This window comes from Motacilla alba, chromosome 7, assembly GCF_015832195.1.
Source record: "Motacilla alba alba isolate MOTALB_02 chromosome 7, Motacilla_alba_V1.0_pri, whole genome shotgun sequence".
NCBI classification, from domain to species: Eukaryota; Metazoa; Chordata; class Aves; order Passeriformes; family Motacillidae; genus Motacilla; species Motacilla alba.
In genome coordinates this window covers 28,330,322-28,344,147 of record NC_052022.1, presented here as the reverse complement: position 1 = coordinate 28,344,147, position 13,826 = coordinate 28,330,322, and the positions used below count along the sequence as shown (strand labels likewise).

The 13,826-nt window shown below is 38.3% G+C and overlaps 1 protein-coding gene across 4 annotated transcripts in view; it reads right to left on the bottom strand.

The window, feature by feature from the left end:
- PGAP1 (post-GPI attachment to proteins inositol deacylase 1) overlaps positions 1 to 13,826 on the bottom strand; it is a 38,010-nt gene that overhangs the window by 23,557 nt on the left and 627 nt on the right. For 3 of the 4 annotated variants that reach the window (XM_038142611.1, XM_038142610.1, XM_038142609.1), the window contains exons 2-8: positions 9,878 to 10,031; positions 6,780 to 6,955; positions 5,945 to 6,116; positions 4,713 to 4,873; positions 3,087 to 3,139; positions 2,844 to 2,910; positions 1,690 to 1,795 (exon numbers count right to left, since the gene is read on the bottom strand). In XM_038142611.1, coding sequence (XP_037998539.1) covers positions 1,690 to 1,795; positions 2,844 to 2,910; positions 3,087 to 3,139; positions 4,713 to 4,873; positions 5,945 to 6,116; positions 6,780 to 6,955; positions 9,878 to 10,031 — 889 coding nt within the window. Of the gene's footprint in view, positions 1 to 1,689; positions 1,796 to 2,843; positions 2,917 to 3,086; positions 3,140 to 4,712; positions 4,874 to 5,944; positions 6,117 to 6,779; positions 6,956 to 9,877; positions 10,032 to 13,826 lie in introns of those variants that run through there. The other variant, XM_038142612.1, reaches the window with a different exon arrangement.

The window sequence follows — 13,826 nt, the reverse complement described above, 5'->3', positions numbered from 1 at the left end:
CACCGCAGGAACAGTTATCCTTACATCCAAAACCTTGTATTTTAGTGAACATCAAGGTCTTATCTCCTATCTATATATATGGATATAAACCTTATGTGCTTTAATCAACAGTGAGGATTGCTGCTGCTTACAATTACATGCAACAGTTATCATCAGTTACACAGGAAACAATAAAGCCCTAGGATCCTGTTACTAAATACTAATGGCAAAATAAAAACCCTGTGGATCTTGAAACAAAATAAAGGCAACAAAACAAATAAACCAAATTATAATCATGTAATTACAGGGTGAGTGAATAATGATGAGGCAACATTAGGAACAGCCCCAATCTTTGTTGCTGTCATCCTTTTAGAAAGCTAATACAGAAACTTGTGCAGAAGAACATCAGCAAAGTAAATAACACATAAAAAACAGGAGCAGTTTAAAGATATGGCTAGGGAAAAGAGTAAGACAATAATGAAGGCATCAGAGTACAAGCAATGCCAATTGTCATGCAAAGAGGTTGTATCTTTCTTCCATTTAAGGAAAGTAACAAATTCATGACAGAAATCCAACTAAACGTCAAGAGGTCACCATGAATAGAAAGACAGAAACATGAAATCAAATTTTAACCAATTTTTCTTATTGATAAAAACTGACCCAAAAAAAGGCAACCCTCCCAAACCATCAGTTTCACAACCTCTCTGGGCACCTGTTCTAGTGTTTGACCAACTTCCTGGTGAAATTTTTTTCCTAATACCAAACGAGAATGCCTTTGGTACAACACGACTTCTACTGCCAATTGTGCTATCATTGTAAACCTCTGATAAAAATCTAATTTCATCTTCTCTCCAATTCTTCTTAGGAAGCTGAAAAAAGCAACATGATCCCCCCCTTAGCATTTTATTTAGGGTGAAAATCCTCAGTTCACTCAGCCTCCTTCCCCCATTTCCTATGCCCCAGGAACTGCCCATTTTGGTGGTTTTTTGCTCCACACTCATTTCAGGAGATGCCAATGCATAAATGCTTTCATGTAAGAGGGTGCCCAAAACTGGACACCAAAGTACAAGCTACATTGGTACTTCTACAGTGTCTTACACTGAGAACATTCCTGAAATAAAATGGTTTGTATGAAACAGTTCAGCTCACTTCAGCAAAATAAAGCTTGACCCTACAAAAGCTGTGTTTAGTCCTTAAGACTCCATGCAGTCAGAATCTCTCACTTTTAACTCTGCATCCTTAGGAAGGAACTTTACAAGGAAACCCTTAGTGAACGGTTCATTTCACCCTGCCATCTCATGGGAAAAAGTGAGTGATGGAGGAAGTCTGAATATTCAGGATTTCCATGAGCAGCACAAAACCACCACAACGGCTCTGCAACACCCATCCAATCCCTCTTGCAACCACTGTAGATAAGACTGCCCTTTTGACATGCAGCAGCTCCCAGTTTCTGAGATTTTCTACAGGACAACCTGGTGTAAATATGACTCCTCAGAATCTGAGCTATATAAAATGACAGATTTTTGCACCCACCCTTGTTAAGCAATTTAATACCAAAAACCAAATAAAAGCAGATTGCATGGGCCCATAACCTGTATATTGTTTTAGTTTGTCTGAAGGAGGACAAAGGGTACTCTGAAGTTAGTGAGAAGATTAACCATTAACAAAGCAGTACCACTGAATCCTATTCAAAAGAAAACCGCTGCTCACCTGTGAGGTGTGTAAAAGCTTCAGGATTTTCCTCATACATCTTTGCAGGGTGTCTCACAAAGTGGTGATTCAGTACAGACATTCTCTTCTTTGGATTGTCAGTTATCTAAAACAAGAGCACATTATCAATGTTTTACAGATGAGTGTGATTTAAGATCACCTCATGATCACAGCTAGCAATTTTGTTTTGTGGGGAAAAGGCAGGAGAGATTGTTAGAAGTGATGGAGCCCTTTCTGTTCTGAATTCAATGCTCTGAAGCGCCATCAATAATCAATCACTGCAATACAGAAAATCTACACATTATGAAGCACAGCCAAAACTTTCAGGAGTTTTACATTCTCACCTACTCATAACCCCAGGAAACCATTCCATTAAACTTTCTTTACAGACACACATGCATTCTTCCTGAAATGACACTTAGGCCAGAGCTTAAAAAAAATTCTCACAGTAGGCTAATCTAAGCTCTCATATCCAGCTGTATAGCCACACTGGGATTCACTTTTGTTTGGGATTTTGGCTGGGATTTTTGGGTTTTTCATCGGTTTGGTTTTTACAAATAAGCCTTCCAGGACAAATTTTTATCTATTCCACTTTCCAAAACTGTGGAAAGAGATTTCTGTTTCTACAACTCATTTCTGAAAAGTTTAACCCTCTAGCACAGTCAGTGCTGCAGAACAACTGCACTGCTCTTTTTGTCTCTCTAAATCACACATTAAAATAAGAACACATAAAAAACTAGTGAAGTCTGTCCCAAACAGCCTCAGAAGGAACACCTGAAATCCTTTCTCTTCTGTGTCTTGGGCTCTGCTCTTATGTACACATCGAGAGGTTAAATTCACAGCTACAGATCCAACAAAATTTGTTTATCCTGGTGCAAGGTCAACTGAACCTGCTGCATTGTGGAAGAAATGCTCAGCCCACAGCTCAAGCAGTCAAAAATGAAAATGCAGCTAACACCTTATTTCTGACTCTTTGATCAAACAACACAAAGGGATTTCTCAGTGACTGGTACAAAATGGAAGCTTCTCAGCGTGACTTAGAATAATCAAAAAAGAGCTTTCTGTAAAATAGGGAGATATTTCTCCTGATTAAACATTCTGGGATGGAAGAACAAAGTGTGATGGGTAAATATACAGATATCACATATACAGACCTGCCTTGTGTTTTCATCTATGAGATCAAAAAAAGCTCTAATGGTAGCCAGGATCAGTTCTTTGCACCTAGAAGACAGAATAACTAAAATTAAATCAAGAAAGGCAAGGTCTAGGGAGATAAAATTGGTCAGAAAAGACTTCACCATAATATTAAACTGAAGTTAAATTATGGTAGAAAGTGATAACAGTGGAGGAGAGAGCTATGCACAGTCAGTCAATTAACCTTTGTTCCATTATCTTACCACACTATGGAGAGATGGTCAGTTGAGGCCCAAGCTCTAGGCACAGCTGAGCTCTGTTCGGGTGAAGAAAACGGTTAAGCTTTTGTTAGTACTCAACATTGTAAAATTATATGGAAAACCTTCCCCTCCTTATTAAACACATCTGCACAATTATTAAAAAGAACCGCATTTATCATGAGAATTTCAGGGCTTAGAGTACAACAGAAAGACTTCTTCAGTCACCCATCTTGCAAGCACTGAAGCATGTGCAAGATGGAAATGATAAAACAAAATTACCAAACTATCTGTGTTAGATAGCAGAGACTAATGGTGAAAGGGCAGAAAATGGAGTGGAGGAAACTTACCAAAAGTTTCTTCAAAGACTGCTTCTATGACTAATCTTACTATTTTAATAACTGATCCTGGCACATGAGAATAGCAGCATGCCAGTGAAAGCTGTTGTTGAGAAACCAAGGGCGTCCTCAACAGCAAGAACCATCAGAACACCACCAAGAAACACCTGGTCTGTCTGAAGCTATTACTTGCTTAAATGGATTTCATGTATTACATTTTAGGGACTAACACTATCAAAAAAACCTGCCACAAATGGAGCTCATCAACCTATTGCTCAACATGAATCAAATAAACTATGAACTATTAATGCATCATTGGGAAGAAAAAAACAAACTGAACAACAACAATCACAATACAATCTCCAAAACAAACCAAACAAAAACCAGAAAGAACTGGTACCACTACTCAGGAAACCTCATGCCAAATTCTGATCACCAACACTCAAGAGAAATGAAAGTAGAGCAGATGCAGAGAAGGGTTACTAGGACAAAGGGAACACAGAGTTAATCCTCTTAGCCTAGCAGGAGCTGAGCTGAGCCTATTTATAGACAGCTTTCTGTACAACATACAGGGAAGTAAACACCAAGGGAATGACAGCTATTAAATATAACATTTTAGGAGATGTCAGAAGAAAGGCATTAAAAAACTGGCTTCTGCAGAAAATGGCAGTTAGAAATTACAAATTTTCCACCTCCTTGTGAGTGTTTTCCAGCTTCTCCATTGTCCATGTAGGGAACAAGTTGATGGAGAGGGGATAGAACAACAAACCTAAATACTTCCTGGTGACCCTTGATTAATTTTGAAAGGGTAGATGCCTCAAAAAGCAGAAAATTATTATTGATTATCCTCTACATCCTTTCTATTCCTAAACTCTTTGAAAAAACAACAAATACAAAAAGAAGGTGCTACGCCAGAGCTCTCCTTTATAATAGAACACTCTACTTTTTACTACACATTCACCTTTCTCCATACACACATCTCTTGCAAAAACACGGGGAAATACAACCTGAGTTCTGGAACTGAAGAAGTGCAAGCAGGTGGTAAGAAGAAGCAGTACCAAGTGATAGATGATTCCAATCAATGCCACACATACTCCTCCAGCGGCGGCTCATTTAGACTACATCATCTATTTTCTATTTTATAGCCATACAGTACCCATCTAGTGTTTGAACATGCAGTATTTTCACATTTATTGACACTATGCTGCCCATACAGACACTGATACATGCATTACATTAATAACTATCTAACACAGTTCCATGCAAAACCAAAACAAACAGTTTGCTTTTTTACCACAACAGATAAGGCACTGTCATGTTGACTCAATCTTGGTAGAAAAGCCAGTCCTGAACGAACTTGGTAATCTCTGAATCCTCCCGCCACAGAAAGGGTAGTTAAATTTCTTAAATCTTGGGCCTTTAGAATCCAGTGATTGTTTACAGCTGTATAAAAATCTATAAAATATATTAAAATCAATCACCATTTTCCCATAAGCCTATTTGATATATAAAAAAAAGCTATATAAACATTAACTAAAAATTGCTGTAAGCCCCCTGGGAGACATCTGAGCTCTGATTATCACTTTTGATTCATGTAAGAGGAAAATTATTGTTTTAACCCAAAGAGGTAGCAGTTAGGAAAGACAGATACATTTTCTTTATCAGTTGAGCACATATATTGTTAGAGTAGCAATCCATAGGTTTATTTGAAGGACAGACACAGATTTACTTGAAGTCCAGAAACAGTCAGTAAGGAAGAAACATTGCATTGAAATCAACTGTAGGATGGAGAATTAATACAAGCACAATAAATCAAATCCAGAAGCTAAAGATAATTCATTCCTCTTGGGTGTCACAGAGAACAATGAAAATTAATGTCTGTTCCCTCTCCTTCACCAATTCCTTCAGTATCTACATGTAGCAGCACAAATAGCACTAAACACATATTTAATCAGTATAGTTTAACCAAATCTAGCTTTTCAGGAAGTGTATAGTACATTTGTAATGATTATACTTCATTTTTATGCCACACTTATTTAGGTGAGGGAAAATATGATCTTTTTTGTAAATATTTAAAATACGTAATTACATCTATATTTATATTCTCACTTTTGGGTATGAAAACCATTAAATTTATCACCTTTTACAGAACTAACGCTATCTCATTCGATAAAGATAAAAGTCATTACAGAGGTCAAGTTTCAAAAGAGGAGGAAAAAAAGAAAGAAAATACGTCATTCACTGGAAAGCTTACAAATTTAGTAACATGCCCTGCAACTTATTAAATTGCTAATTATTGAGAGCTCCAGGCCTTGTACAGAAACTCAAGTTCACATAATCCATTCTATATGACACTTGACTTTCTCTGAGTATCTTGGCACCCTCAGCTACCTGAGTAACAAAGGAAGAGATTCATTACAGTAAACAAAGCAGTACATTTTGCTGTTGATTTGCAAGAATCTCCCCACCAAAGCTTGAGAGGATCAATAAAGAAATACCAGGTAATTAGACAAATGCAATACTCACCAGTAAGATATTTGTCTAAAGGCATTACAGGTGCAACGTGAGGTGTGGCTTGTGTAATGAGCAGGTTTATAAGTTCAGGCTTAAAATTCTTCAGAGTGAGCAATGCTCTTGCAACAAGACCACCCATGGAATGGCCAACTATTGCTACACTGCTCGGTGCAAAATCTCGATCCTTCAGCAAAGAGCAGTCGGACACATCAGAAACAGAGAAACAGATTGGACATTGAACTACTCTTATTAGCTGTAGATTTCAACAAACCCCCCCCCCCCCAAATTAACTTATGGTCTTCAAGGACAACATGAATTAGCATCAACCTAACAAGCTTACAAATTGAATAAAAATGTACTTGCTATCTCATGAAAATGCGCTTAATATGAAGTATCCAGCTCAAAAGGAAATACTGTGTAGCCTGTGTAAGCGTAGTAAACTTAAGCTGATTTTAATTTCTGAAACTTTTAGGAACAGAGGACATCAAAGAACTTTCCCAGAGAAAAGTTTTCTCTTCCCAGAGAAAACTTAATGTAAGGCAATGCTATATGAATATTTTAGTAAGCTACAGAAGTTTACATCTCTACTAGGACAAGACATCCATTGTGCACAGAAGTATTTATTTAGAAACACAACACAGAACCTCCTTAAAGCTCTAGGATTGTCAAAAGTACTAAAAATCCGTTGAAGAAAAGTAATTCTCTATTGCATTTTTATCTTCTAATATCTAGACACATTATAAAGTCTCCCTCCCCTACTCATCACTCCTCAGTTTTGCAGCAGGAAAAGCAGCCCAGAATTCCATTCCCAAAGGAAGTGCATTACTCAGCACGTGTCACTACTTACCTTGTACAACTTCAGAATTACTTTTATGCACTCATGCACAAACTTGGTCTGTCGTTGCAGGCTACCACCATACAATGCAACCAACTCCTCATTAAAGTTGACACTGAAGAAATTAAAATGATACTTGAAGTCAACATCTTCTGCTTTTCTAAGTGCAATGGAGCCAAGAGAACGTACTAGAAAAAGAAACCACATCAATCAGAAAAGTCCAACAGTCACTGCTTAGCATCACTTTAGCTGAAAAACACATAAATACATAATCAATTGAGAAACAAATATATTAAATCCATTGTTCACCTCAAGTAATTTATAAAATACATTCTAAACCAAACCATTTCTTTTCAGCTTACTGCTGACAACAGAGGTATCTTATGTCAGGAATAAATTTATACATGGATCATGTTCCTCCACCTTAGGGCTGCTTTTCTGATCTCATCTGCACCTTCTTAGTGCCACCAGGAGAAGAAGGCATTCTTGATTCCAACTGCAGAGGAAGTCCTACTGCTATGCTTTTCTAAAACTCCTCTGAAGGCCATCAACTCTAAGACAACACTCCCAAATACCACTAAGAGAAGCTTGGGGGACTGCAAAACCAAACCCTAAAGGACACTTGTCCACCTAAAACCTCAAGTGAGAAAATGTTCACTTTACAGGGTCTTGCTTCTGACCTGTCTTCCCTATCTAACCCTGGCTACTGTTCAATACAGCTTTTTGTGTGCAGAATTGTCTCCAAGTTTCCATGGAGACAATGCAGGATGGGAACAATAACAGCTTCAAATAAGAAAGCATGGTAGTAGAAGCAGAAAACAAAAGAGAAAGTCCCAAAAGTGCCTATATAAAACAACAAATGATGGTCATAAAGGTCTGCCCAAACCCAGCACAGAGGAGCAAGATTCTCCTAGAGTACAGGCTGAGAGAACAGCAGAATCCTTCTTCTCAGATTGTCTTTCACTCAAAGTCTGAATTTTGTACATTTTACAAATTTCACTTTAGTGCACCTGAAAGATGATGGATTATTATTTCAAAAATGCCTCTGACACATCAAAAACTGAAGGTGGGTTGTGAGTGAGCCTCTTCTTTCAAGTGAAAGGACAAGAGGAAACGGCCTCAAGTTGCACCAGGGGACATTTATATTGGATCTTAGGAAATGTTTCTTCCCCAAAAGGGTGGTCAGATGTGGGGATACAATAGAGTTGGTATAGAAAGTAATCTTACCCCTAAGGAGTTGCAGCTGGGCTAATATCAAAATGAGGAGAAGGCCTAACTTCAACAAGCCACAGCTATAACTAGTAAGAACCACAAGAGCTATAAAAGAGTGGGTTGGTTTGTTAAAAGGACATGCCCCAACGCAGGAAGGGAACTGGAGTCAGCCGGTTACCTGGTGAGAGAAGGATGTGCTCAGAGGAGCTGCTCACCAGAAAACACTGAATAGGTGTGAAACTTGTAAGAAAGAGATGATAGTATAAAATTCCTGTTAAATATATGTATATAAGACAACAGTCAGACATTGGAACTTGCTGCCCAAGGTAGTGGTGGAGTTGCTATCCCTGGAGGCATTTAAAACCTGTGTAGATGTGGCATTCAGGGACATGGCTTGGTGATGGGCCTGGCTGGATTAATGCTTGCATTCCATGATCTTAAAGGTCCTTTCCAACCTAAATGGTTTTATAAAGATAACAAGGCCAGCAAAGGCAGCAGTATCTGTCTTCATTGCTTATCAAATATAAATAGATTTTTAAAAACTATGAAAATTACAATAGCAACACTTTCTCTGCTCATCTAGGCATCAGAATAAAAACTGTGTTATATCACAATAAATTCTGAACAAAGTAGGAATTAATATGAATTCATTTTAACAAAAGTTTTGCATAATGCACACATGATGTATTGCCAGTCTCCCTAAAACCATTCCAAAAAGAACATTACTAAAATATTTATTGTTCCTATAGCATGGAGTACTTCTACTCACCTAGTTAGTTTGTTCTTCAGATATTTCCTTTTGATTCCTAAAATGCCCTGGGAGTACCATTTTATTTCCTGTATAGTGATGTACTGCTGTGTTTAGAGACAGCATTAATTCACAGATTTGCAATATCTGATGCACAATCACAAAAGTCCATATGGCACCTCTCAAAATCATTATGTTTGTAATCTTCTTTGGATGCTATTGTGCCTGGAAGTCTCTATGGGTTTTCTGAAAGTACTAATTGGTAAAATATTTTACATTGTTATAAGCTAAGCAAGTATGTTCTCAAAAAAACCCAGCTCTCTAAAGGTTCTCTGAAATCAGGTAATTTATTCATCAAGTTTAGTGCTAATATAAGGAAAAATTATCACAGTAAGAAATCAGGGCTCAGACTATGCTGGTTTTCCACCCCCCACACACATCCACTTTCCACTCATGAGAGTGTTATTTACTGTTTCAAAGCACATTTTTGGGAACAAAAATAACAGTCTGACGAGCCCAGACTGAAAGGAATAGCAGGTACCAAAGTAAACATTGAAACAGTACCATTATGCTTTGGTATTCAGAAAAATAAAAATGCTTAAAAATGATTACTGCTTTTCACTTGCAGTCTAGAAATGTAAGAGGGTAAATAAAAGAGGCTATGTGTAAAATGGGAAGACAAGGAAAAAACACCACTATATGAGATGTAGGAGTAATGAAACTAGAGGGCAAGCTTAGATGATGCTGATTTCTATAGCATGTAATTCCTTTACATCACAGACAACAGATGGTTCAGTTTCTCCTAATCAAATTCAGGTCGTGTTTTATTCAGCATTAACTGCACTAAACATTGTTGAAATCTAAACCAACTAGATGTTTGCAATCAGAAGTACAGCAAGGGTGCAGTGCTGCCCGAGCATAAACTGTACTGTTTCTGGCTTTCAAAAGCCTTGCTCCAGAGAAATATTATAGCTTAACCATTCGAGTGATTTCAAACAAAAATCATGTATCTTGACTGTTTGGAATTAAACAGACTCTAATATGATCAACCACTATGACTCTGTCTGATATTATTTCATACAGGAAACTACCAAATGCACAAATCTGAGAGCTTGTTTGTAACAAATCTGTAACTCAGCTAAACACTTACCTTGTTTGTAACTGCCAGCATTCCCAGGCAGAAAGAGAACTGGAATTCCAGTCAATAGGAGATTTTTGTTTTCTTCAGCATAGTTCCCTTCCCCATAGAGATACAGCTCATATGCTGGGTATCGTCTGGCTGTTTTCTTGGGTAATTTTATTTTCTATTGCAAAAGTTAAAAAGAAAACAAAGACCTTGTAACACTTGTTTATAGTGTTACAAACAGGAAAATACAGTGGCTATCCAGCCATTTAAAAGATCTGGCATATGTGGTTTTATATTTATGGCTGTAAATTCTTTAGAATTCTGTAAATTCCAAAGAATACAGAATGAAGAACTGGGTTTGGCTTAAAAAAAAAAACTAATTAAAAATGGAATATCAAACAAACTGTTTAAGTAAGTATTACTGGACATAATGAATGGACAGTTACTTACTCTAAGCAGTGATTACCTTCAACTAGCTTTGAAACAAACTACAAATGAATGCAATTATGTATCTATCAAAGCTGCACATTCATAAAGTAAATCCAGATTTATAATACAGGCAGGGGAAAAAAAAAAAAGAGGCATGTCAAAACCCCACCAATTCTCAGGAGAGGAGAAGCTGAAAGCAGAAACCGGGGCACGAGAGTGATGCTAACTATTCCTGATACACTGGAATGGCTCTGGAACCCTTCCCAATGCCATGGATCTCAGCACAAGGATCTGACAGCTGGACCTGGAGAGCAGAGGGATGTGGCTGACTGTCAGGTACCACCTGCTACCTCCGGGTAAACTGCAGATCTCGTGGGAATTCTCTTAGCTGATTTTTACAGAGATGTCACCTGCAGCGGAGTTTAAACAACAGCAGTTACCACCTCAATATGGCTCAGCAAAAAAACAAACCCGTGGTCCTCTGAGGCTTTTTCTGTTTCCTTTTCAGAGCTGGGTTTGTGGTCTGACAAAGTGCCTGGCTCTGGAACAGCTCAAGGTCTATCGTACCTGTCAGCTGGCACTCAACAACAAGTAACCCCCTAACCTAGCACACATCTGATTCACAGGATTAGGATCCCCAAAGAGAAAAGAACTAAATCCTTTTGATCCCAAGGGCTAGGTGAGGATTAATCTTACACCAGTAAGTCAATCTCTTAGAGTCATAAGGCACTGTCTTAATTAAATGTATTCTTGTTTACTACTATCTTGGTTTAACACCTGCGTAGAGGTTGGTTAGTTTATAATTCTGAGTTTCTAAGATACAGATTTTAAAACTTTTTATGAGTGCAAATAAACTCATACCAATATTTGATTAATCATGTTACAATTAGGTAACCATTGAGAGAAAAATAAGATAATACAAAGATACAGGTATTAACGTGTAATTTCTATTTTAAGGAAACACTTTTTACAGAACAAGGTCAAGACTAAATTCAGTTTTGTATCAGAAATATCCTGTAAAGTCTCTCTTAATTGCTTCCCTGAAATAGAAGCATCTTTAATTAAAATCATTTATTGTTTTCTCTCAGCTGCATCTACCATAAAGGTAGATTTAGCTTTAATTCTGTGCCCCCACACTCCTTCCATTCCCCTGCTCTTCTCTATCTCCTCTCAGCTAATCGCTGTTTTCTTTCTCCCCTGGCCTTCAAAGTTTTTGGTATATTGGTAATTTGCAAACTATTTTAATGATTTTTTAATTAATATATATATAAAATCTGTATTCTATGAGATATATCTATGTGTGTGTATTATTTACAATATTTTAATTATCTTGATTCATTAACACAATAGAGAGTGTGAGTTAAATTCTTTCACTGAGAACAAGAAAATTTAAGCTTCATTCAGGGCTTATCTTCAGATCATCCTTTGGTCTTTTCCCTTTCTTCATCATCCTGCCTTTCCAGCTTCACTTACCTCACTGTCCTGTTCTCATTCCTTTCTGCTGCTCCCTTTGGAAAGGCTTTCAAAATTATATGAAAAAACCTTCAGCAGTTCCCATTACTAAACTAAGAGTGTCACCAAGATGTGCTTATATGACTTCCTGACAGACCAATCAACTGTTCATCCACAGAAACTTCCCCCTTCACTGTCTTTTCAAAAACTTTTACGGAACATAAAATTAACATGCTGTTCTTCCTTGGGGCATTGTCAAACACAAAAATCCACACAACCCATGAGAATTGTACTGTCAGAATACTGGGAGTTGGGATTTTGGTTTTTGTTTAATTTTGTAAATCACAGTATCTAAATATTATAACAAAATGGCAGTGTGTAACTCCAAAGGAAGAGAGACATTCATGTTCCATGACAGTGGGTTGAAACTCTGAATTCCCAAGACACTGCTTATGCAATCAGTGGTAGGAAGCTACAGCAACTTTTTGCAATGTCAGTGCAGGCTTGGTTTTTCACCCTGGTTTCATAAGAAATCAGGTTTATGTGAACAATCCTCATCACTAACTTCTGAATCTCTTGCCGAGTGCAGCTAAACAGGACAAGGGCAGGTTACATTCAAACACTGCAATTCTAAAACTCATGCAAAAAAATATGATCGATTACTAGGCTGACTGTGAGCTAACCCACACTGACGGGCAGAAAAGAAATTAAACTTCTTGTTTAACTGCTCAAGCAGTTATTTGTTTTGTAATGTGATACCAAGCCGGAAGCAAGGACAGGTACCTCCCACCCTGGGGTTTCCTGGTGAAGGCAGCGCTACCCACACAACAGACACCTCCAACAATAAAAAGCGACTTGTAAAGTACAATACCTTAGCAAACCCAAACGAATTCACAATTTGCCCCCAGCCCAAAGCACTGTTTTCTGCACAGTAAAAGTGATTACACAGGAAGCAGAAATTCCAGAGGGCGATACAGCCAGCTGTGACTTGCATCTCCCGCATGAAGAACTGCTCACCTTTAAGCCTTGCATGCCGCCTAAAGATGCTCGAGTTTAAGCCCTTACATAATGAGCAAATACAAAAGACGTGGTGGCAGACAAGAGTTTCAGGCACCCGCCAATAACACCACACGGATTTTGCCAGTAACTTTCTGTTGGTTGGCTTCAGATTGAAGCTGAAGTGGGTTCTGGCTGCCAGGAGAGCTGAAAACGTGCTGTGCAGCATTTAAGGACTTAGAACTGCTTAAACGAATTTGTTCTACAGCACTGACAAAGCAATCCCTGTAGCCATACCAAGTTCCTCTTTTTAGGCTAAAGATGGCTATATCAAGGTTAGGAAATGAAGGTTAATAGAGACAAAAATTAACTTTCTACTTCATTACGAATTTGGACACTGAAGTTTTGCTTTTCATCTTCTTCACTGTGCAAGCCAGCTTGCAACCTACTTCTGAACTGTGTTATTTAGAATAATTACTATTTTTTTCCCATATAAATTAGATCTCAGATAATGAAAAACTAATGTTCAGAAGCAACCAGTTATGCTTTTAATGAGAGAGAAAATGCTGTAGTATTTACTACTATCAAAATGAGAAATAGTTTTCTAAAAACTGTGCGCTGCAGCACCAGCAGCGAACTTACAAATATGCATTTACATCCTTCCACTACTAAGCCAGAATACTGAATGGAAAACATCAGTTCCAGGAACAGTTCCCTCTCTCAAACTGATCCCAGGTTTTCAAAGAGACTTCTACAACACTGTTAGCAAAACAAGAGGGACCTCAGAGGTATTTACAAGCTCTCCCATGTACACTGTGGGACCAAGTGCTCACTGAGAAGACTTTGCATCACTGTTCACCACCTTGAGAAACACACTAAGAGTCAAAGCTCCGTTCTGCGCTTTCCTGACACACTGGTTACTTCACACTACGAAGTCACGAGCAGGGCCATGAAGTGCAAGGCTCGGCCTCCTGGGCACTGCCAGCGCTGGCACAGGAGCTGGCCCAGCCCCTTCCTCGGCCAACACCCGTGCGAGCTCCTGGGTTTCAGCGAGCCACACGGAACTCCAGGCACTGGCAGCTCCGATCGCGGGCAG